At 46.4% G+C, this 21,159-nt stretch overlaps 1 protein-coding gene across 3 annotated transcripts in view; it reads right to left on the reverse strand.

The window, feature by feature from the left end:
• The window catches only part of TRIM37 (tripartite motif containing 37), a 1,106,152-nt gene extending 1,085,499 nt beyond the window's left edge, over nucleotides 1-20,653 (reverse strand). For all 3 annotated transcript variants that reach the window (XM_085649381.1, XM_085649379.1, XM_085649380.1), the window contains exon 1: nucleotides 20,207-20,653. In XM_085649381.1, the coding sequence (XP_085505507.1) occupies nucleotides 20,207-20,386 (180 nt within the window). In that variant the 5' untranslated portion in view covers nucleotides 20,387-20,653. The remainder of the gene's footprint in view (nucleotides 1-20,206) is intronic.
• Nucleotides 20,654-21,159: the final 506 nt, after the last annotated feature.

Below are 21,159 nucleotides of genomic sequence, written 5' to 3' on the forward strand. Positions count from 1 at the left end.
CTGGCTGGTCTGTATTCTTTGGATAATTTGATTCTGTTTCAATGTTGGTGTTAGTGCAATGTATTTAGTTGCTGATTTTCTGTTAGAAGATTTTTATCTATTTGCAATTTGTTTGTGTTTTTATTTTTTTCTAAAAAAATCCAAAATGTGATGGCGGTGTGTGTAGGCTTGCGCTTGGCTGTTGGTGTGTGTGGACTGGCACTTGGTTGGTGGTGTGTGTGGAATGGTGCTTGGCTGACGGTGTGCGTGGACTGGCGGTGTGCATGGACTGGCGGTGTGCATGGACTGGCGGTGTGCGTGGACTGGTGCGTGGCTGGTGGTGTGCGTGGAATGGTGCTTGGCTGGCGGTGTGCGTGGCTGGTGGTGTGCGTGGAATGGTGCTTGGCTGGCGGTGTGCGTGGAATGGTGCTTGGCTGGTGGTGTGCGTGGAATGGTGCTTGGCTGGTGCTGTGCGTGGACTGGTTCTTGGCTGGCAGTGTGTGTGGACTGGTGGTGTGTGCGGACTGGTGTTTGGCTGGTGGTGTCCGTGGACTGGAGCTTGGCTGGTGGTGTCCGTGGACTGGAGCTTGTCTGGTGGTGTGTGTGGACTGGAGCTTGGCTGGCGGTGTGCGTGGAATGGTGCTTGTCTGGTGGTGTCCGTGGACTGGAGCTTGGCTGGCGGTGTAGGTGGATTGGCGATTGGCTGCCGGTGTGCCTGGACTGGCGATTGGATGGCGGTGTGCCTGGACTGGCGCTTGGCTAGCGGTGTGCGTGGACTGGCGTTTGGCTAGCGGTGTGTGTCGACCGGTGCTTGGCTGGCTGTGTGTGAGTAGTGACTTTCTGCTGGTCACTACACACACTGCTAGCTGAGTGCCACTCCACGCAATCCTTCTGCCTGTGTAGTTGCTGTGTCTGGATTGTGGGCGTGTGAAAGTGATGGGCCCTTGAATGGCGCTGTGTGCCGGTGTGAGTTTTGTTATGTGATGGGCCCGCGGCTGGCGGTGTGAATGGTTTTGTATGTCTCACACGTATGAAAGGTGTATGAATGGCCTGTAAAGAGGTTGGTGCCTTGTCGTGGCTTTACAGCTCACGAGCTGTGAGTCAATGGTTCAGTTTCTTGCCCTTTCAATTATTACCAGTGCATTTCATTTTTTGTGAAATCACTTGGTAATACAATTTTATCTACTGAACCATCACTCACCCTCGTGCCAAATCCAACCAGTATGTGCGTGTGCTTGCGGGTTAGATGACTGTGCAGTAATATTTGTTTTTTTGAAGCAGGGTGTACCTTGTCCCTTTTTGGTGATTTTTGTACTGTGTTGCTTTTGTACCTGGTGGTGCGAATGGTCTTGTTTGTATCACGTATGAAAGGTGTGTGAATGGCCTGTAAAGCGGTTGGTGCCTTGACGTGGCTTTACAGCTCACGAGCTGCAAGTCATTGGTTTGGTTTTTTGTGAATTTAATTATTGACAGTGCATTTCATATTTGTGAAATCTCTTGTTAATAAAATTTAATACACTGAACCATGACTTGCCCTCGTGCCAAATCCAACCAGTATGTGTGTGTGTTTGAGGAATAGATGGTTGTGCAGGAATCTTTTTTTTTTGTTTCTCTGCCAAGGTACACTTTCCATGTAAGAATAACCCACCAACTGTAGATATTGTCGAAAACCTTTGGGAGTTCATGGTGATGTCTCTCTAGTGATTTGAAAAATATTTTTTATCCCCATTGTCCTGTAAACCTCAAATTGTCTGCCACATTTTCTTTGCAGTATTATTCCTAAATTCTCACGCTGTAGTAACAATAGGTAATCTGGTTATGCAAGGGGGGTTACTTTTGTTTTTTGCCCAGGGCTCGGCGGCCATCTAGGGAAACCTACCAAACCCAGGCATTTTTGAAAACTAGACACCCGGCGGCTTCCAGGGAGGTATGGCTTGCGTGGATCCCCCAACGTTTCCTTACCCAGAATCCCCTGCAAACCTCAATTTTTGCTCAAAAAATCACTTTTTTCACACATTTTGGGGTGGGAAAGTAGTGGCATCACCGGGCTCACACAAATTTACCACCACCCAGCGTTCCCCCAGGTCTCCCGGTAAAAATGGTGCCTCACTTGTGTGGGAGGCCCAAGTACCCGCGGCAGGCAAGGGCCCCAAACGTAGTGAGGCCACCTCAAGATGGCCTATCGCCAAACCACCTGGTTTTGCAAGGGGGGTCACTTTGGTTTTTGGCCCGGTGCGCGGCGGCCATCTAGGGAAACCTACCAAACCCAGGCATTTTTGAAAACTAGACACCCGGCGGCTTCCAGGGAGGTATGGCTTGCGTGGATCCCCCAACGTTTCCTTACCCAGAATCCCCTGCAAACCTCAATTTTTGCTCAAAAAATCACTTTTTTCACACATTTTGGGGTGGGAAAGTAGTGGCATCACCGGGCTCACACAAATTTACCACCACCCAGCGTTCCCCCAGGTCTCCCGGTAAAAATGGTGCCTCACTTGTGTGGGAGGCCCAAGTACCCGCGGCAGGCAAGGGCCCCAAAGGTAGTGAGGCCACCTCAAGATGGCCTATCGCCAAACCACCTGGTTTTGCAAGGGGGGTCACTTTGGTTTTTGGCCCGGTGCGCGGCGGCCATCTAGGGAAACCTACCAAACCCAGGCATTTTTGAAAACTAGACACCCGGCGGCTTCCAGGGAGGTATGGCTTGCGTGGATCCCCCAACGTTTCCTTACCCAGAATCCCCTGCAAACCTCAATTTTTGCTCAAAAAAATCACTTTTTGCACACATTTTGGGGTGGGAAAGTAGTGGCATCACCGGGCTCACACAAATTTACCACCACCCAGCGTTCCCCCAGGTCTCCCGGTAAAAATGGTGCCTCACTTGTGTGGGAGGCCCAAGTACCCGCGGCAGGCAAGGGCCCCAAACGTAGTGAGGCCACCTCAAGATGGCCTATCGCCAAACCACCTGGTTTTGCAAGGGGGGTCACTTTGGTTTTTGGCCCGGTGCGCGGCGGCCATCTAGGGAAACCTACCAAACCCAGGCATTTTTGAAAACTAGACACCCGGCGGCTTCCAGGGAGGTATGGCTTGCGTGGATCCCCCAACGTTTCCTTACCCAGAATCCCCTGCAAACCTCAATTTTTGCTCAAAAAATCACTTTGTTCACACATTTTGGGGTGGGAAAGTAGTGGCATCACCGGGCTCACACAAATTTACCACCACCCAGCGTTCCCCCAGGTCTCCCGGTAAAAATGGTGCCTCACTTGTGTGGGAGGCCCAAGTACCCGCGGCAGGCAAGGGCCCCAAACGTAGTGAGGCCACCTCAAGATGGCCTATCGCCAAACCACCTGGTTTTGCAAGGGGGGTCACTTTGGTTTTTGGCCCGGTGCGCGGCGGCCATCTAGGGAAACCTACCAAACCCAGGCATTTTTGAAAACTAGACACCCGGCGGCTTCCAGGGAGGTATGGCTTGCGTGGATCCCCCAACGTTTCCTTACCCAGAATCCCCTGCAAACCTCAATTTTTGCTCAAAAAATCACTTTTTTCACACATTTTGGGGTGGGAAAGTAGTGGCATCACCGGGCTCACACAAATTTACCACCACCCAGCGTTCCCCCAGGTCTCCCGGTAAAAATGGTGCCTCACTTGTGTGGGAGGCCCAAGTACCCGCGGCAGGCAAGGGCCCCAAACGTAGTGAGGCCACCTCAAGATGGCCTATCGCCAAACCACCTGGTTTTGCAAGGGGGGTCACTTTGGTTTTTGGCCCGGTGCGCGGCGGCCATCTAGGGAAACCTACCAAACCCAGGCATTTTTGAAAACTAGACACCCGGCGGCTTCCAGGGAGGTATGGCTTGCGTGGATCCCCCAACGTTTCCTTACCCAGAATCCCCTGCAAACCTCAATTTTTGCTCAAAAAATCACTTTTTTCACACATTTTGGGGTGGGAAAGTAGTGGCATCACCGGGCTCACACAAATTTACCACCACCCAGCGTTCCCCCAGGTCTCCCGGTAAAAATGGTGCCTCACTTGTGTGGGAGGCCCAAGTACCCGCGGCAGGCAAGGGCCCCAAACGTAGTGAGGCAACATCAACATTGCCTATCCCAAATGTCGCCTCACTACGTTTGTTGTCCTTGCCTGCCGCGGGTACTTAGACCTCCCACACAAGTGAGGCACCATTTTTACCGGGAGACCTGGGGGAACGCTGGGTGGTGGTAAATTTGTGTGAGCCCGGTGATGCCACTACTTTCCCACCCCAAAATGTGTGAAAAAAGTGATTTTTTGAGCAAAAATTGAGGTTTGCAGGGGATTCTGGGTAAGGAAACGTTGGGGGATCCACGCAAGCCATACCTCCCTGGAAGCCGCCGGGTGTCTAGTTTTCAAAAATGCCTGGGTTTGGTAGGTTTCCCTAGATGGCCGCCGCGCACCGGGCCAAAAACCAAAGTGACCCCCCTTGCAAAACCAGGTGGTTTGGCGATAGGCCATCTTGAGGTGGCCTCACTACCTTTGGGGCCCTTGCCTGCCGCGGGTACTTGGGCCTCCCACACAAGTGAGGCACCATTTTTACCGGGAGACCTGGGGGAACGCTGGGTGGTGGTAAATTTGTGTGAGCCCGGTGATGCCACTACTTTCCCACCCCAAAATGTGTGAAAAAAGTGATTTTTTGAGCAAAAATTGAGGTTTGCAGGGGATTCTGGGTAAGGAAACGTTGGGGGATCCACGCAAGCCATACCTCCCTGGAAGCCGCCGGGTGTCTAGTTTTCAAAAATGCCTGGGTTTGGTAGGTTTCCCTAGATGGCCGCCGCGCACCGGGCCAAAAACCAAAGTGACCCCCCTTGCAAAACCAGGTGGTTTGGCGATAGGCCATCTTGAGGTGGCCTCACTACCTTTGGGGCCCTTGCCTGCCGCGGGTACTTGGGCCTCCCACACAAGTGAGGCACCATTTTTACCGGGAGACCTGGGGGAACGCTGGGTGGTGGTAAATTTGTGTGAGCCCGGTGATGCCACTACTTTCCCACCCCAAAATGTGTGAAAAAAGTGATTTTTTGAGCAAAAATTGAGGTTTGCAGGGGATTCTGGGTAAGGAAACGTTGGGGGATCCACGCAAGCCATACCTCCCTGGAAGCCGCCGGGTGTCTAGTTTTCAAAAATGCCTGGGTTTGGTAGGTTTCCCTAGATGGCCGCCGCGCACCGGGCCAAAAACCAAAGTGACCCCCCTTGCAAAACCAGGTGGTTTGGCGATAGGCCATCTTGAGGTGGCCTCACTACCTTTGGGGCCCTTGCCTGCCGCGGCTACTTGGGCCTCCCACACAAGTGAGGCACCATTTTTACCGGGAGACCTGGGGGAACGCTGGGTGGTGGTAAATTTGTGTGAGCCCGGTGATGCCACTACTTTCCCACCCCAAAATGTGTGAAAAAAGTGATTTTTTGAGCAAAAATTGAGGTTTGCAGGGGATTCTGGGTAAGGAAACGTTGGGGGATCCACGCAAGCCATACCTCCCTGGAAGCCGCCGGGTGTCTAGTTTTCAAAAATGCCTGGGTTTGGTAGGTTTCCCTAGATGGCCGCCGCGCACCGGGCCAAAAACCAAAGTGACCCCCCTTGCAAAACCAGGTGGTTTGGCGATAGGCCATCTTGAGGTGGCCTCACTACCTTTGGGGCCCTTGCCTGCCGCGGGTACTTGGGCCTCCCACACAAGTGAGGCACCATTTTTACCGGGAGACCTGGGGGAACGCTGGGTGGTGGTAAATTTGTGTGAGCCCGGTGATGCCACTACTTTCCCACCCCAAAATGTGTGAAAAAAGTGATTTTTTGAGCAAAAATTGAGGTTTGCAGGGGATTCTGGGTAAGGAAACGTTGGGGGATCCACGCAAGCCATACCTCCCTGGAAGCCGCCGGGTGTCTAGTTTTCAAAAATGCCTGGGTTTGGTAGGTTTCCCTAGATGGCCGCCGCGCACCGGGCCAAAAACCAAAGTGACCCCCCTTGCAAAATCAGGTGGTTTGGCGATAGGCCATCTTGAGGTGGCCTCACTACGTTTGGGGCCCTTGCCTGCCGCGGGTACTTGGGCCTCCCACACAAGTGAGGCACCATTTTTACCGGGAGACCTGGGGGAACGCTGGGTGGTGGTAAATTTGTGTGAGCCCGGTGATGCCACTACTTTCCCACCCCAAAATGTGTGAAAAAAGTGATTTTTTGAGCAAAAATTGAGGTTTGCAGGGGATTCTGGGTAAGGAAACGTTGGGGGATCCACGCAAGCCATACCTCCCTGGAAGCCGCCGGGTGTCTAGTTTTCAAAAATGCCTGGGTTTGGTAGGTTTCCCTAGATGGCCGCCGCGCACCGGGCCAAAAACCAAAGTGACCCCCCTTGCAAAACCAGGTGGTTTGGCGATAGGCCATCTTGAGGTGGCCTCACTACCTTTGGGGCCCTTGCCTGCCGCGGGTACTTGGGCCTCCCACACAAGTGAGGCACCATTTTTACCGGGAGACCTGGGGGAACGCTGGGTGGTGGTAAATTTGTGTGAGCCCGGTGATGCCACTACTTTCCCACCCCAAAATGTGTGAAAAAAGTGATTTTTTGAGCAAAAATTGAGGTTTGCAGGGGATTCTGGGTAAGGAAACGTTGGGGGATCCACGCAAGCCATACCTCCCTGGAAGCCGCCGGGTGTCTAGTTTTCAAAAATGCCTGGGTTTGGTAGGTTTCCCTAGATGGCCGCCGCGCACCGGGCCAAAAACCAAAGTGACCCCCCTTGCAAAACCAGGTGGTTTGGCGATAGGCCATCTTGAGGTGGCCTCACTACCTTTGGGGCCCTTGCCTGCCGCGGGTACTTGGGCCTCCCACACAAGTGAGGCACCATTTTTACCGGGAGACCTGGGGGAACGCTGGGTGGTGGTAAATTTGTGTGAGCCCGGTGATGCCACTACTTTCCCACCCCAAAATGTGTGAAAAAAGTGATTTTTTGAGCAAAAATTGAGGTTTGCAGGGGATTCTGGGTAAGGAAACGTTGGGGGATCCACGCAAGCCATACCTCCCTGGAAGCCGCCGGGTGTCTAGTTTTCAAAAATGCCTGGGTTTGGTAGGTTTCCCTAGATGGCCGCCGCGCACCGGGCCAAAAACCAAAGTGACCCCCCTTGCAAAACCAGGTGGTTTGGCGATAGGCCATCTTGAGGTGGCCTCACTACCTTTGGGGCCCTTGCCTGCCGCGGGTACTTGGGCCTCCCACACAAGTGAGGCACCATTTTTACCGGGAGACCTGGGGGAACGCTGGGTGGTGGTAAATTTGTGTGAGCCCGGTGATGCCACTACTTTCCCACCCCAAAATGTGTGAAAAAAGTGATTTTTTGGGCAAAAATTGAGGTTTGCAGGGGATTCTGGGTAAGGAAACGTTGGGGGATCCACGCAAGCCATACCTCCCTGGAAGCCGCCGGGTGCCTAGTTTTCAGAAATGTATAGGTTTGCTAGGTTTCCCTAGGTGCCGGCAGGGCTAGGGTACAAAATCTACAGCTAGTCACTTTGCCAAAAAAAGGGTCATTTTTCACTCCAAAACCACGTTGCGTTTTGCGCCGTTTCCTGTCGCGGGCACTAGGCCAACCCGCACAAGTGAGGTACCATTTTTCTCGTAGGACTTTGGGGAACGCGGGGTGGGTGGAAATTTGTGGATCCACGCAGATTCCAGAACTTTCCATCACAGAAATGTGGGGAAAATGTGTTTTTTTTGTCAATTTTTTACGTTTGCAAGGGATTCTGGGTAACAGACCATGGTGGGAGGCAGTCAAGTCACCCCATCCTGGATTCCCCTGGGTGTCTAGTTTTCAGAAATGTATAGGTTTGCTAGGTTTCCCTAGGTGCCGGCAGGGCTAGGGTACAAAATGTACAGCTAGTCACTTTGCCAAAAAAAGGGTCATTTTTCACTCCAAAACCACGTTGCGTTTTGCGCCGTTTCCTGTCGCGGGCACTAGGCCAACCCGCACAAGTGAGGTACCATTTTTGTCGTAGGACTTTGGGGAACGCGGGGTGGGTGGAAATTTGTGGATCCACGCAGATTCCAGAACTTTCCATCACAGAAATGTGGGGAAAATGTGTTTTTTTTGTCAATTTTTTACGTTTGCAAGGGATTCTGGGTAACAGACCATGGTGGGAGGCAGTCAAGTCACCCCATCCTGGATTCCCCTGGGTGTCTAGTTTTCAGAAATGTATAGGTTTGCTAGGTTTCCCTAGGTGCCGGCAGGGCTAGGGTACAAAATGTACAGCTAGTCACTTTGCCAAAAAAAGGGTCATTTTTCACTCCAAAACCACGTTGCGTTTTGCGCCGTTTCCTGTCGCGGGCACTAGGCCGACCCGCACAAGTGAGGTACCATTTTTGTCGTAGGACTTTGGGGAACGCGGGGTGGGTGGAAATTTGTGGATCCACGCAGATTCCAGAACTTTCCATCACAGAAATGTGGGGAAAATGTGTTTTTTTTGTCAATTTGTTACGTTTGCAAGGGATTCTGGGTAACAGACCATGGTGGGAGGCAGTCAAGTCACCCCATCCTGGATTCCCCTGGGTGTCTAGTTTTCAGAAATGTATAGGTTTGCTAGGTTTCCCTAGGTGCCGGCAGGGCTAGGGTACAAAATCTACAGCTAGTCACTTTGCCAAAAAAAGGGTCATTTTTCACTCCAAAACCACGTTGCGTTTTGCGCCGTTTCCTGTCGCGGGCACTAGGCCGACCCGCACAAGTGAGGTACCATTTTTCTCGTAGGACTTTGGGGAACGCGCGGTGGGTGGAAATTTGTGGATCCACGCAGATTCCAGAACTTTCCATCACAGAAATGTGGGGAAAATGTGGTTTTTTTTTCAATTTTTTACGTTTGCAAGGGATTCTGGGTAACAGACCATGGTGGGAGGCAGTCAAGTCACCCCATCCTGGATTCCCCTGGGTGTCTAGTTTTCAGAAATGTATAGGTTTGCTAGGTTTCCCTAGGTGCCGGCAGGGCTAGGGTACAAAATCTACAGCTAGTCACTTTGCCAAAAAAAGGGTCATTTTTCACTCCAAAACCACGTTGCGTTTTGCGCCGTTTCCTGTCGCGGGCACTAGGCCGACCCGCACAAGTGAGGTACCATTTTTCTCGTAGGACTTTGGGGAACGCGGGGTGGGTGGAAATTTGTGGATCCACGCAGATTCCAGAACTTTCCATCACAGAAATGTGGGGAAAATGTGTTTTTTTTGTCAATTTTTTACGTTTGCAAGGGATTCTGGGTAACAGACCATGGTGGGAGGCAGTCAAGTCACCCCATCCTGGATTCCCCTGGGTGTCTAGTTTTCAGAAATGTATAGGTTTGCTAGGTTTCCCTAGGTGCCGGCAGGGCTAGGGTACAAAATGTACAGCTAGTCACTTTGCCAAAAAAAGGGTCATTTTTCACTCCAAAACCACGTTGCGTTTTGCGCCGTTTCCTGTCGCGGGCACTAGGCCAACCCGCACAAGTGAGGTACCATTTTTCTCGTAGGACTTTGGGGAACGCGGGGTGGGTGGAAATTTGTGGATCCACGCAGATTCCAGAACTTTCCATCACAGAAATGTGGGGAAAATGTGTTTTTTTTGTCAATTTTTTACGTTTGCAAGGGATTCTGGGTAACAGACCATGGTGGGAGGCAGTCAAGTCACCCCATCCTGGATTCCCCTGGGTGTCTAGTTTTCAGAAATGTATAGGTTTGCTAGGTTTCCCTAGGTGCCGGCAGGGCTAGGGTACAAAATGTACAGCTAGTCACTTTGCCAAAAAAAGGGTCATTTTTCACTCCAAAACCACGTTGCGTTTTGCGCCGTTTCCTGTCGCGGGCACTAGGCCAACCCGCACAAGTGAGGTACCATTTTTCTCGTAGGACTTTGGGGAACGCGGGGTGGGTGGAAATTTGTGGATCCACGCAGATTCTAGAACTTTCCATCACAGAAATGTGGGGAAAATGTGTTTTTTTTGTCAATTTTTTACGTTTGCAAGGGATTCTGGGTAACAGACCATGGTGGGAGGCAGTCAAGTCACCCCATCCTGGATTCCCCTGGGTGTCTAGTTTTCAGAAATGTATAGGTTTGCTAGGTTTCCCTAGGTGCCGGCAGGGCTAGGGTACAAAATGTACAGCTAGTCACTTTGCCAAAAAAAGGGTCATTTTTCACTCCAAAACCACGTTGCGTTTTGCGCCGTTTCCTGTCGCGGGCACTAGGCCGACCCGCACAAGTGAGGTACCATTTTTGTCGTAGGACTTTGGGGAACGCGGGGTGGGTGGAAATTTGTGGATCCACGCAGATTCCAGAACTTTCCATCACAGAAATGTGGGGAAAATGTGTTTTTTTTGTCAATTTGTTACGTTTGCAAGGGATTCTGGGTAACAGACCATGGTGGGAGGCAGTCAAGTCACCCCATCCTGGATTCCCCTGGGTGTCTAGTTTTCAGAAATGTATAGGTTTGCTAGGTTTCCCTAGGTGCCGGCAGGGCTAGGGTACAAAATCTACAGCTAGTCACTTTGCCAAAAAAAGGGTCATTTTTCACTCCAAAACCACGTTGCGTTTTGCGCCGTTTCCTGTCGCGGGCACTAGGCCGACCCGCACAAGTGAGGTACCATTTTTCTCGTAGGACTTTGGGGAACGCGCGGTGGGTGGAAATTTGTGGATCCACGCAGATTCCAGAACTTTCCATCACAGAAATGTGGGGAAAATGTGGTTTTTTTTTCAATTTTTTACGTTTGCAAGGGATTCTGGGTAACAGACCATGGTGGGAGGCAGTCAAGTCACCCCATCCTGGATTCCCCTGGGTGTCTAGTTTTCAGAAATGTATAGGTTTGCTAGGTTTCCCTAGGTGCCGGCAGGGCTAGGGTACAAAATCTACAGCTAGTCACTTTGCCAAAAAAAGGGTCATTTTTCACTCCAAAACCACGTTGCGTTTTGCGCCGTTTCCTGTCGCGGGCACTAGGCCGACCCGCACAAGTGAGGTACCATTTTTCTCGTAGGACTTTGGGGAACGCGGGGTGGGTGGAAATTTGTGGATCCACGCAGATTCCAGAACTTTCCATCACAGAAATGTGGGGAAAATGTGTTTTTTTTGTCAATTTTTTACGTTTGCAAGGGATTCTGGGTAACAGACCATGGTGGGAGGCAGTCAAGTCACCCCATCCTGGATTCCCCTGGGTGTCTAGTTTTCAGAAATGTATAGCTTTGCTAGGTTTCCCTAGGTGCCGGCAGGGCTAGGGTACAAAATGTACAGCTAGTCACTTTGCCAAAAAAAGGGTCATTTTTCACTCCAAAACCACGTTGCGTTTTGCGCCGTTTCCTGTCGCGGGCACTAGGCCAACCCGCACAAGTGAGGTACCATTTTTCTCGTAGGACTTTGGGGAACGCGGGGTGGGTGGAAATTTGTGGATCCACGCAGATTCCAGAACTTTCCATCACAGAAATGTGGGGAAAATGTGTTTTTTTTGTCAATTTTTTACGTTTGCAAGGGATTCTGGGTAACAGACCATGGTGGGAGGCAGTCAAGTCACCCCATCCTGGATTCCCCTGGGTGTCTAGTTTTCAGAAATGTATAGGTTTGCTAGGTTTCCCTAGGTGCCGGCAGGGCTAGGGTACAAAATCTACAGCTAGTCACTTTGCCAAAAAAAGGGTCATTTTTCACTCCAAAACCACGTTGCGTTTTGCGCCGTTTCCTGTCGCGGGCACTAGGCCAACCCGCACAAGTGAGGTACCATTTTTCTCGTAGGACTTTGGGGAACGCGGGGTGGGTGGAAATTTGTGGATCCACGCAGATTCCAGAACTTTCCATCACAGAAATGTGGGGAAAATGTGTTTTTTTTGTCAATTTTTTACGTTTGCAAGGGATTCTGGGTAACAGACCATGGTGGGAGGCAGTCAAGTCACCCCATCCTGGATTCCCCTGGGTGTCTAGTTTTCAGAAATGTATAGGTTTGCTAGGTTTCCCTAGGTGCCGGCAGGGCTAGGGTACAAAATCTACAGCTAGTCACTTTGCCAAAAAAAGGGTCATTTTTCACTCCAAAACCACGTTGCGTTTTGCGCCGTTTCCTGTCGCGGGCACTAGGCCAACCCGCACAAGTGAGGTACCATTTTTCTCGTAGGACTTTGGGGAACGCGGGGTGGGTGGAAATTTGTGGATCCACGCAGATTCCAGAACTTTCCATCACAGAAATGTGGGGAAAATGTGTTTTTTTTGTCAATTTTTTACGTTTGCAAGGGATTCTGGGTAACAGACCATGGTGGGAGGCAGTCAAGTCACCCCATCCTGGATTCCCCTGGGTGTCTAGTTTTCAGAAATGTATAGGTTTGCTAGGTTTCCCTAGGTGCCGGCAGGGCTAGGGTACAAAATCTACAGCTAGTCACTTTGCCAAAAAAAGGGTCATTTTTCACTCCAAAACCACGTTGCGTTTTGCGCCGTTTCCTGTCGCGGGCACTAGGCCGACCCGCACAAGTGAGGTACCATTTTTCTCGTAGGACTTTGGGGAACACGGGGTGGGTGGAAATTTGTGGATCCACGCAGATTCCAGAACTTTCCATCACAGAAATGTGGGGAAAATGTGGTTTTTTTTTCAATTTTTTACGTTTGCAAGGGATTCTGGGTAACAGACCATGGTGGGAGGCAGTCAAGTCACCCCATCCTGGATTCCCCTGGGTGTCTAGTTTTCAAAAATGTATAGGTTTGCTAGGTTTCCCTAGGTGCCGGCAGGGCTAGGGTACAAAATCTACAGCTAGTCACTTTGCCAAAAAAAGGGTCATTTTTCACTCCAAAACCACGTTGCGTTTTGCGCCGTTTCCTGTCGCGGGCACTAGGCCGACCCGCACAAGTGAGGTACCATTTTTCTCGTAGGACTTTGGGGAACGCGGGGTGGGTGGAAATTTGTGGATCCACGCAAATTCCAGAACTTTCCATCACAGAAATGTGGGGAAAATGTGGGTTTTTTTTCAATTTTTTACGTTTGCAAGGGATTCTGGGTAACAGACCATGGTGGGAGGCAGTCAAGTCACCCCATCCTGGATTCCCCTGGGTGTCTAGTTTTCAGAAATGTATAGGTTTGCTAGGTTTCCCTAGGTGCCGGCAGGGCTAGGGTACAAAATCTACAGCTAGTCACTTTGCCAAAAAAAGGGTCATTTTTCACTCCAAAACCACGTTGCGTTTTGCGCCGTTTCCTGTCGCGGGCACTAGGCCGACCCGCACAAGTGAGGTACCATTTTTCTCGTAGGACTTTGGGGAACGCGGGGTGGGTGGAAATTTGTGGATCCACGCAGATTCCAGAACTTTCCATCACAGAAATGTGGGGAAAATGTGGTTTTTTTTTCAATTTTTTACGTTTGCAAGGGATTCTGGGTAACAGACCATGGTGGGAGGCAGTCAAGTCACCCCATCCTGGATTCCCCTGGGTGTCTAGTTTTCAAAAATGTATAGGTTTGCTAGGTTTCCCTAGGTGCCGGCAGGGCTAGGGTTCAAAAACTACAGCTAGACTCTTTGCAAAAAAAGTGTAAATTTTCAGTGTGAAAATGTGGTGTGTTCACCTTAGGTTTTGAGCCACTTCCTGTCGTGGGCACTATGCCTACCCACACAAGTGAGGTACCATTTTTCTCGGGAGACTTAGGGTAGTTCAAATTTGTAAAGCAACTGTTATTACCTGTTGATTTTTGATGCATTTCTCCCTTCCAAATGAAAGACATTGTGTAAAAAAAAAGTCATTTTGAAAAATGACCAATAATTGTCATGCAAATATGAGTATTCCCAATTTCGAAAATGTGCAAATATGCACTGTTTCTGAACTCTGTAATTTGTTCCCATTTCAGAAATACATAGGTGACTTTCATACCGATTTTTCCAAGTATACATTTTCCCACAATAATTGCTATATACCCGGACCAAAAAAAAAATACATTACAAAATGCTGCTCATTTTTCTACTCTGGGTTCGTTGGGCTCTTGATGAACCTACAAGTCCTATATGTCCACACAACCAGGAAGGTCTACCGGATGTAACGGTACATTGCTTTCAAAGAGATGTCATAATTCGAAGAAGTTACAGGTAAAAACGTTGACTCAAGAGGCTGCTTTTTTCAACAAATTTTTAATTTCTCCTATATTTGCCTGTAAATTTCTATAAAGAAACCTTGATGGATCTACGCAAATGACCCCTTGCTGAATTCAGAATTTTGTCTACTTTTCAAAAATGTATAGCTTTCCAGGATCCAGTATTGTTTTGTTACCCTTTTCTACCGTTAACTGGAAGGAGGTTGAAAGCACAAAAAATAGCAAAAATAGGGTATGTCCCAGAAAAATGCCAAAACTGTGTAAAAAATGTTGGTTTTCTAACAAAAGTCTGTCATTCCCTAAAAGCTGGAGAAATTGTGATTTCAGCCCCACAAACCCTTTTTTGATACCATTTGCAGAGAAAAACCCAGAAGCTTTCATTTGCAGCCCGTTTTTCACATTTTTCACAAAAAAAAAAAAAATTGCTGTATTTTGACTAATTTCTGTGACCCCTCTAGGAGAATCCACAAACCCTGGGTACCTTTAGAATCCCCAAGATGTTGGAAGAAAAGGACGCAAATTTGGCGTGGATACCTAATGTGGTCAAAAAGTTACAGGGGCCTAAGCGCGCACTACCTCAAATAGCCCAAAAAGGGCTTAGCACAGGAGGGGAAAAGGCCTAGCAGCGAAGGGGTTAAGGATGATTGTATTGACTCATCAACATCATTTTGTGATGATGTGTCACCTAAGAATGTAGATTGGGTTTTAGGGGTATCAGATAGTGTCAACTCGTTGAATGTTAACTGCAAATCCAAACCTGTATGTGCCATGTCCATTGGTGGTGTAGGAATACTTATTGTGGCGGATTCAGGTTCTCCGTACACAACCATCGACAAAACACTATGGGAAAAAGATTTTGTTGATGTATTAGGTTCTACCTTATTACCTCCTGATATTTCACCCGAGAGCTTTACAGGAGAAAAAATAGATTTATTGGGTTACAGGGAACTTGTTTTTGAGTTCAAAGGCAGATCTTGTAGTGGCAAATTATATGTGGCTTTAGATGGCCCCCCTGTTTTAGGATGGATTGACCAAAGGAGCTGGAATATCATCCTTAATCCAAATGGTACTGAACAAGTAATGATTTTAGACAGGAATGATGATTATCACAGTGAATTTAAAAGAAAATTCCCTGAGGTTTTTTCAAATAAAGTAGGACAATTGAATGGCTATGTTCAAAAAATTATACTAAAAGATGATGCTATACCTACAGTTCAAAAATCTAGACACATTCCATGGTCTGCCAGAGATGAGGTTACAAAGAATTGAAACGCCTTTTAGATGATGGCATCATCAAAGAGGTAGAAGCTTCAAATTGGGTCGCACCTTTAGTCGTGGCCGAAAGGCTAATGGCAAGATCCGCCTCTGCATTGACTTAAGGTCCCTTAATAAAAATATTGTAGTTGAGAGATTTCCTCTTCCTAAAATAATGAATTAATTTCACTTACCAAGGGCATGCAATGGTTCTCTGTTATCGACTTGACGTCGGCATATCATCACATTCAACTACATGATGATAGTAAGAGCATGACCACATTTATGACTCCCCAAGGGTGTTATCGTTTCACGCGTATGCCGTTTGGCCTTGCGTCACCGGCTGCAGTGTTTCAAAAGCTCATGTTTAAGTTGTTTCACGACTTACCTGGTATCTTATTTTTTCAGGATGACATCCTTCTCATGGGTGAAACTAAATGTGTACATGATGAGAGAATTCATTCTGTTCTGAATGTGCTGAAGAAAATAGGTCTTACTGCAGAACTTTCTAAGTGCAAATTTGGAGTAGATTCTTTAGACTATTTAGGTCATGAAATCTCTGCCCAAGGTATAAAACCAAAATCTAAACTGATGAATGCCATCAGGAATGCCCCACCTCCTGAAAATAAAGACGAACTAAGGTCCTTCTTAGGGCTCATAGAGTTTTATAGCAAATTTGTTTAAAAAAATTCAAAGAAAACATTTAACATGCGTCAGTTGCTAAAGTGCAAATCTATCTTTGTATGGTCTGATTTACTTCAAAAAGATTTTATAAAACTCAAAAATGAACTGTGTGATGCAAAGAAATTAGTTGGTTTTGATCCTTTTTTGCCTTGCATCATTACTACTGATGCTAGTCAAAAAGGATTAGGTGCCGTGTTATCACATAAAGAAATAACGGTGAGGAAAAGGCTGTTGCGTATGCATCTAGGGCACTATCTCCAGCAGAGGAACGATACTCTGTTATCGAAAGAGAAGCGTTAGCTGTTGAATGGGCATTTGAGCACTTCAGGAACTTTATTTAGGGTTATCATGTTAAAGTCAGGTGTGATCACAAACCCCTAGTGAAAGTCCTTTCTCCAGAGGGGTTACTTAATGCTACTCCTAGAATAGCAAGAATGTCTGTTCGACTGTTGGATTACAGATACTCTGTAAGTTATATTCCAGGGGTCAAGAACCAAGTAGCTGACTGAGTAGATTACCATTACCTTTAGAGTCTTCCACAGAGAATCTGGATGATTTCCAAGTTGCATGAATAAATGTAGACAAGGACAATGTTACTTTAAGTCCCAAGGAATGGGAAGAATCTATGGTGAAGGATGAACTTCTTTCTAAAGTCAGAGAATGCATTGTTAATGGTTGGCCTATTAAAAAATTGTTGTGTGAAGAGTTAAAACAGTACTGGGAGGTTCGTGATGAGCTATCACTTAAAGATTGCAATATACTGAGCTGTGAAAAGATAATTCCACCAAAAGTTTTAAGGATGAAAGTTATTCAGTTGTGGCATGAAGGCCATCTTGGCATTGTTAAAACAAAAAAATGCATTAGGGAACTATACTGGTGGCCTGGAGTAGATACTGAGGTGGAGAGAGTTGTGAGAGATTGTTCATCATGTATGAATTCTGATAAATCTCAGAGAGTCACTATTCCTCCTTTGTGTCCGGTTTCTTGTCCTGAGATGCCTTGGGAAACCCTTGGGTTAGATATTACTGGGCCAATTGTGAAGGATGATAGTAGTCTGTATATTTTAGTTGCGGTAGACTATTTTTCGAAATGGCCGGAGATCAAAGTAGTGAAGAAAGTGGATTCTGCCAGTGTTCTAGAGTTTATGGACGATTTGTTTCAAAGAGAAGGGATTCCTAAAGTAATCATAACCGATAATGGAGTACAATTCAAGTGTTGTCTTATTGATGATTTTCTTGAACGTAATGGCATAATACATAAAGTTACTTCAATTTATCATCCCAGCGGGAATGGCGAAGTAGAAAGGTTCAATCGTGTAATCAAAGACTCTATTCAACTAGCCAATCTCAGGAATCAAAATTGGGTGGTAGGAATTAAGAAAATGGATCGGATTACGCCTACTGTTACTGGGTATAGTCCCTTTACTATCATGAAAGGACGTGTACCATTTACTAAGGATAAACAATGCTGGTTGAAACACTCTAGGTTACTTGAATGGTCTCCAGAACATGTAAAATACAACATTAGGTCTCACCAAGGAAAATATAAAATATACTATGACTCTAAGTACAACACTAAAGAGGTTAATCTAGCAGTTGGAGATTTAGTTCGAGTTAAGTTACCTTTCAAAGTGAGAAAATGGCAAAGCAAATTTTCAAAGCCTTTTAGTGGAATTGAAATTTTTAAGAATTCAGTTAAATTGTCAGACGGTAAAGTTTGGCATATTAGAATTGTAAAATGCAATGGAAAATCTGACAAGTGCATAGATATCCAAGAAGTCAGGCAAAGGACGAGAAGTTTTCATTGGCTCGATTGTGGTAGTGAGAAATCTGACACTATGTCAAAATCGCTGCAAGAGGAAAATTCAGTACAGAATGAAGTTCCTTTAGTTTCAACTCAGATGGAGGATCCTCTTAATTCAGTACAGGTTGAAGAGGACGTTTCAACTTCTCCTGATTCTGTATCTATTGAGGGTATTAACAATTACGATACTAATGATGATTCTGCTTTCTTCAATGCTGATCACTCAGAGTTGGTGGAAGCAGATGAATATGGAATTGTGTCTGTTCATCTACGGGAAATGATCCTGTCATCAACAAATTTGGGAGAATAGTGAAACCACCTGATTATCTTAAAGATTTTGTCACAGATTAGTTTTATTTTTTTCTTTCTTTCCTTTATTCTTTATCCCTTTTCACTATTGCAATGTTAATTGTATTAAGAACTTTGTAGTAAAGTCAACTGCTATTTTTAGTTTCACTAATCTAAAGGAGAAGATGTATTGATGTTTCTAAGCTTACTATTACTATGTGTTATTGAGAGAGGATATGTTATATAATTTAACTTTATTAAACTTTAAGGGGGAAGATGTGTTATGTCTAAATTGGAATCAATCTACGTGTTGTAGCGTGCACCCTTATTGCATCACTGATGATACTCGGAATCCCCGAGTGTCATCGGTGATCAGTTGGAGATTTACTGGTGGAGTGCAGCTGTGCGGAGCTGTGTTGGCTTTATCACCTTTATCTTAATAAAATACCTTCAATCTACTATGACTCCCGAAGCATCAATACATAATAATGAAGTTAAATAATTTCTTTTAGTATTCACAACTGTTCAGTTGAAGTCCCTCACGCTGAGAACCACTAACGTGTTTATGTGATCTACAAAAAAGGTTATACAATACAGTACCAATATTGGGTCTCAGTTGCAAGGTAAAGTACTATATTGCTTAACAGTCTCTAGTTATGAATATTAAATGCTTTAAAATGCAAAAGGTTTTCGTGAAAAAGGGTGAGAAAAACCTCCGCTAGTCATTTCTTTAATATCTTCATAAGCCTTGCTGGGTTCTTTCTTGCAGAAGAAGAAAACTCCATACAATTACGACTGTATTGTAGAATAGGCTAAATCAAACTATTTTACACTAAACCTCCTTCTCCATTAGCACACCGTACAGATTCTAAAATCACTGACCATAAACTAATTGATCATAACTCATGCCAGGATTCATTGACTACCACACCGTTTTTAATATGTTTGACTTGCCAAGTGAATTACAACAGAAACATACGATTTCAGCAAGGCTTAAGTATTACACAGAGAAATACACGTTTAACCAACGAACATGAGATTATAATTACAGGTAGAAAATCTTGAACTCTGAAAACAGATCCGATGTATAACACTTCAACCACCATCTGCAATCCTCCCTATATGACTAGCAGAATTCTGCTTGGACAACAATGTACTATGGTCGTTTGGTTACCTAGAATTTTTCATACCATATAGTATTTAAGTTTCTTTTTTGTTTTCTTCCAAAGCCTCCTCCTACTTCTATGACCTCCAAAACAAAAAAAGAAGAAAGTCTAAATCCTTCACTCTTCTATCCCTCCACTATCCTTTTCAATCAAAATAACAGACTAACATGTCAACTTCTCAAATTTCATATTTCACTATACTACTTCAACACTAGTCCTTTATGGGTTCCGGAGTAGCATGCTACTCGCCAAAAAAGCACTTCAACACCCCATCCAGGGTAACAAGCGCTATATAAATGCAAAACTTTTCCCTCTTCCATTCTGCCGCCACCCTTCTCAATCCAAACAACTGACTAATATCCACCACTCAAATTACATTCATATTTCAGTATACTAATTCAACACTAATCCTTTATGGGTTCCGGAGTAGCGTGCTACTCACCGAAAAAGCGCTTTGTCGCCTCGTCAGGGGTAGTAATCGCTATATAAATGCAATTACAATACAATGTATATTCAGTAACGGTAATCTGAAAAAAATTAAAACAAAGACTATGTGGCAATTAACATAATCACCAGCTATGGAAAATTTTAAATTTAACCCAAAAATATAACCACGTGAAAATACTGCTATAGTAAATATATGCAAGAAAGTTAGGACATGGACACTAGAGTAACTAAAGTGTTTTGGAACTTGAGAAAAATGTACTGTAGAGATGCCATAACAATTGATACCAATATTCAATCTGTAAATAAAACATACTGAAAAACAATCACCTCTTCGTAAACAACTTAAACAGTACCATGCACTCAGGCGTTTGCATGCTACTCTACAAAGCCTGATCTCGCTTGCGACCAGTATTCTTACCACTGTCCTCTAGTCTCATCCTCTTCTTGGACGCCCTTTAGTCCAAATAACAATACGAATGCCTTGTTAATGTATCTATGTGTCAATGGTACAAGCACCCCAACTCATTTATGAAGTCCTGGTCTGACTCACCTCCACGCTCTGTTCGTCCATGGTCTCCAGCTTGGTACAGAGCGCTCGAACCCTTGGTCTGCCACCGCCGCCACCCTGACCAGTCTCGCCTCTCTTCAGGGCACGCAAATCGCTCAGGTAACGTAGGGTGCCGCAGAAACAGGTGAAAAGCTGGTCTGTCAGGCCGCCCCGCCCAGACATGCAGCGTCCCGGCTCTGCCTCGGTCAGGGTGTCAGTAATGCTCTTCCTCAATGGCTCACCAACGTTCTCTTAGATTATGCCGCCATGTTACTGGACCGCTACTTCTACCAGAAACTCGCACATGTAATGTAACCAAGAGTTCAATGGTGCTCCTTGGAGGAACGTCAACAGATCAATGTCGGCTCCATTTCGGTGGACACTGGGCTCCCCCCTCACCTAACATGGCCGAACCTGCTCTACCCATAGCGCCGTCTCTGGCTCTCTCTCTCTCGCGCTCAGTTCTCACCCCCTCTCCTGTCCTTTCTCTCCAGTTACGGGTTAAGATTTACGGCCTCACCAAGGCAGAGCCAACACTGAAATCTCTCATAAGGCGGCCATATTAAAGTGATTGAGTCACCCTTTCAGTGCAGCAGAAAGTACTAACAATAAAAGGCTATTGCACGTTATCGGTTAAGAATCAATAGCCCACTACTGTGCAACTGTCAGGAATAAATTAGTTTCCCAGTGATAAGCATCACTTCACGAAACAACGCTACGAATTCTTAGGTTGTGCTTTCCATGCCTAAACAAAGTTTCGACTTATCGATATTAAATAACAATAAGTTGGAAAAATAAATTGTCATTATGTTAGTACATTTCGATTGAATCAATTCTACGATCCTTTCAAATCCATCTGACGAATGCGGACCGGGCGCTCAAATCACTGTGGACAGACAGCGTTTAGTTTCAAACAATGAGTCTATTTGTTACCATGGAAACGCTTCACTCGGTTC

The sequence above is a fragment of the Triturus cristatus genome, chromosome 3_2, assembly GCF_964204655.1.
Source record: "Triturus cristatus chromosome 3_2, aTriCri1.1, whole genome shotgun sequence".
In the NCBI taxonomy this organism is placed as follows: domain Eukaryota; kingdom Metazoa; phylum Chordata; class Amphibia; order Caudata; family Salamandridae; genus Triturus; species Triturus cristatus.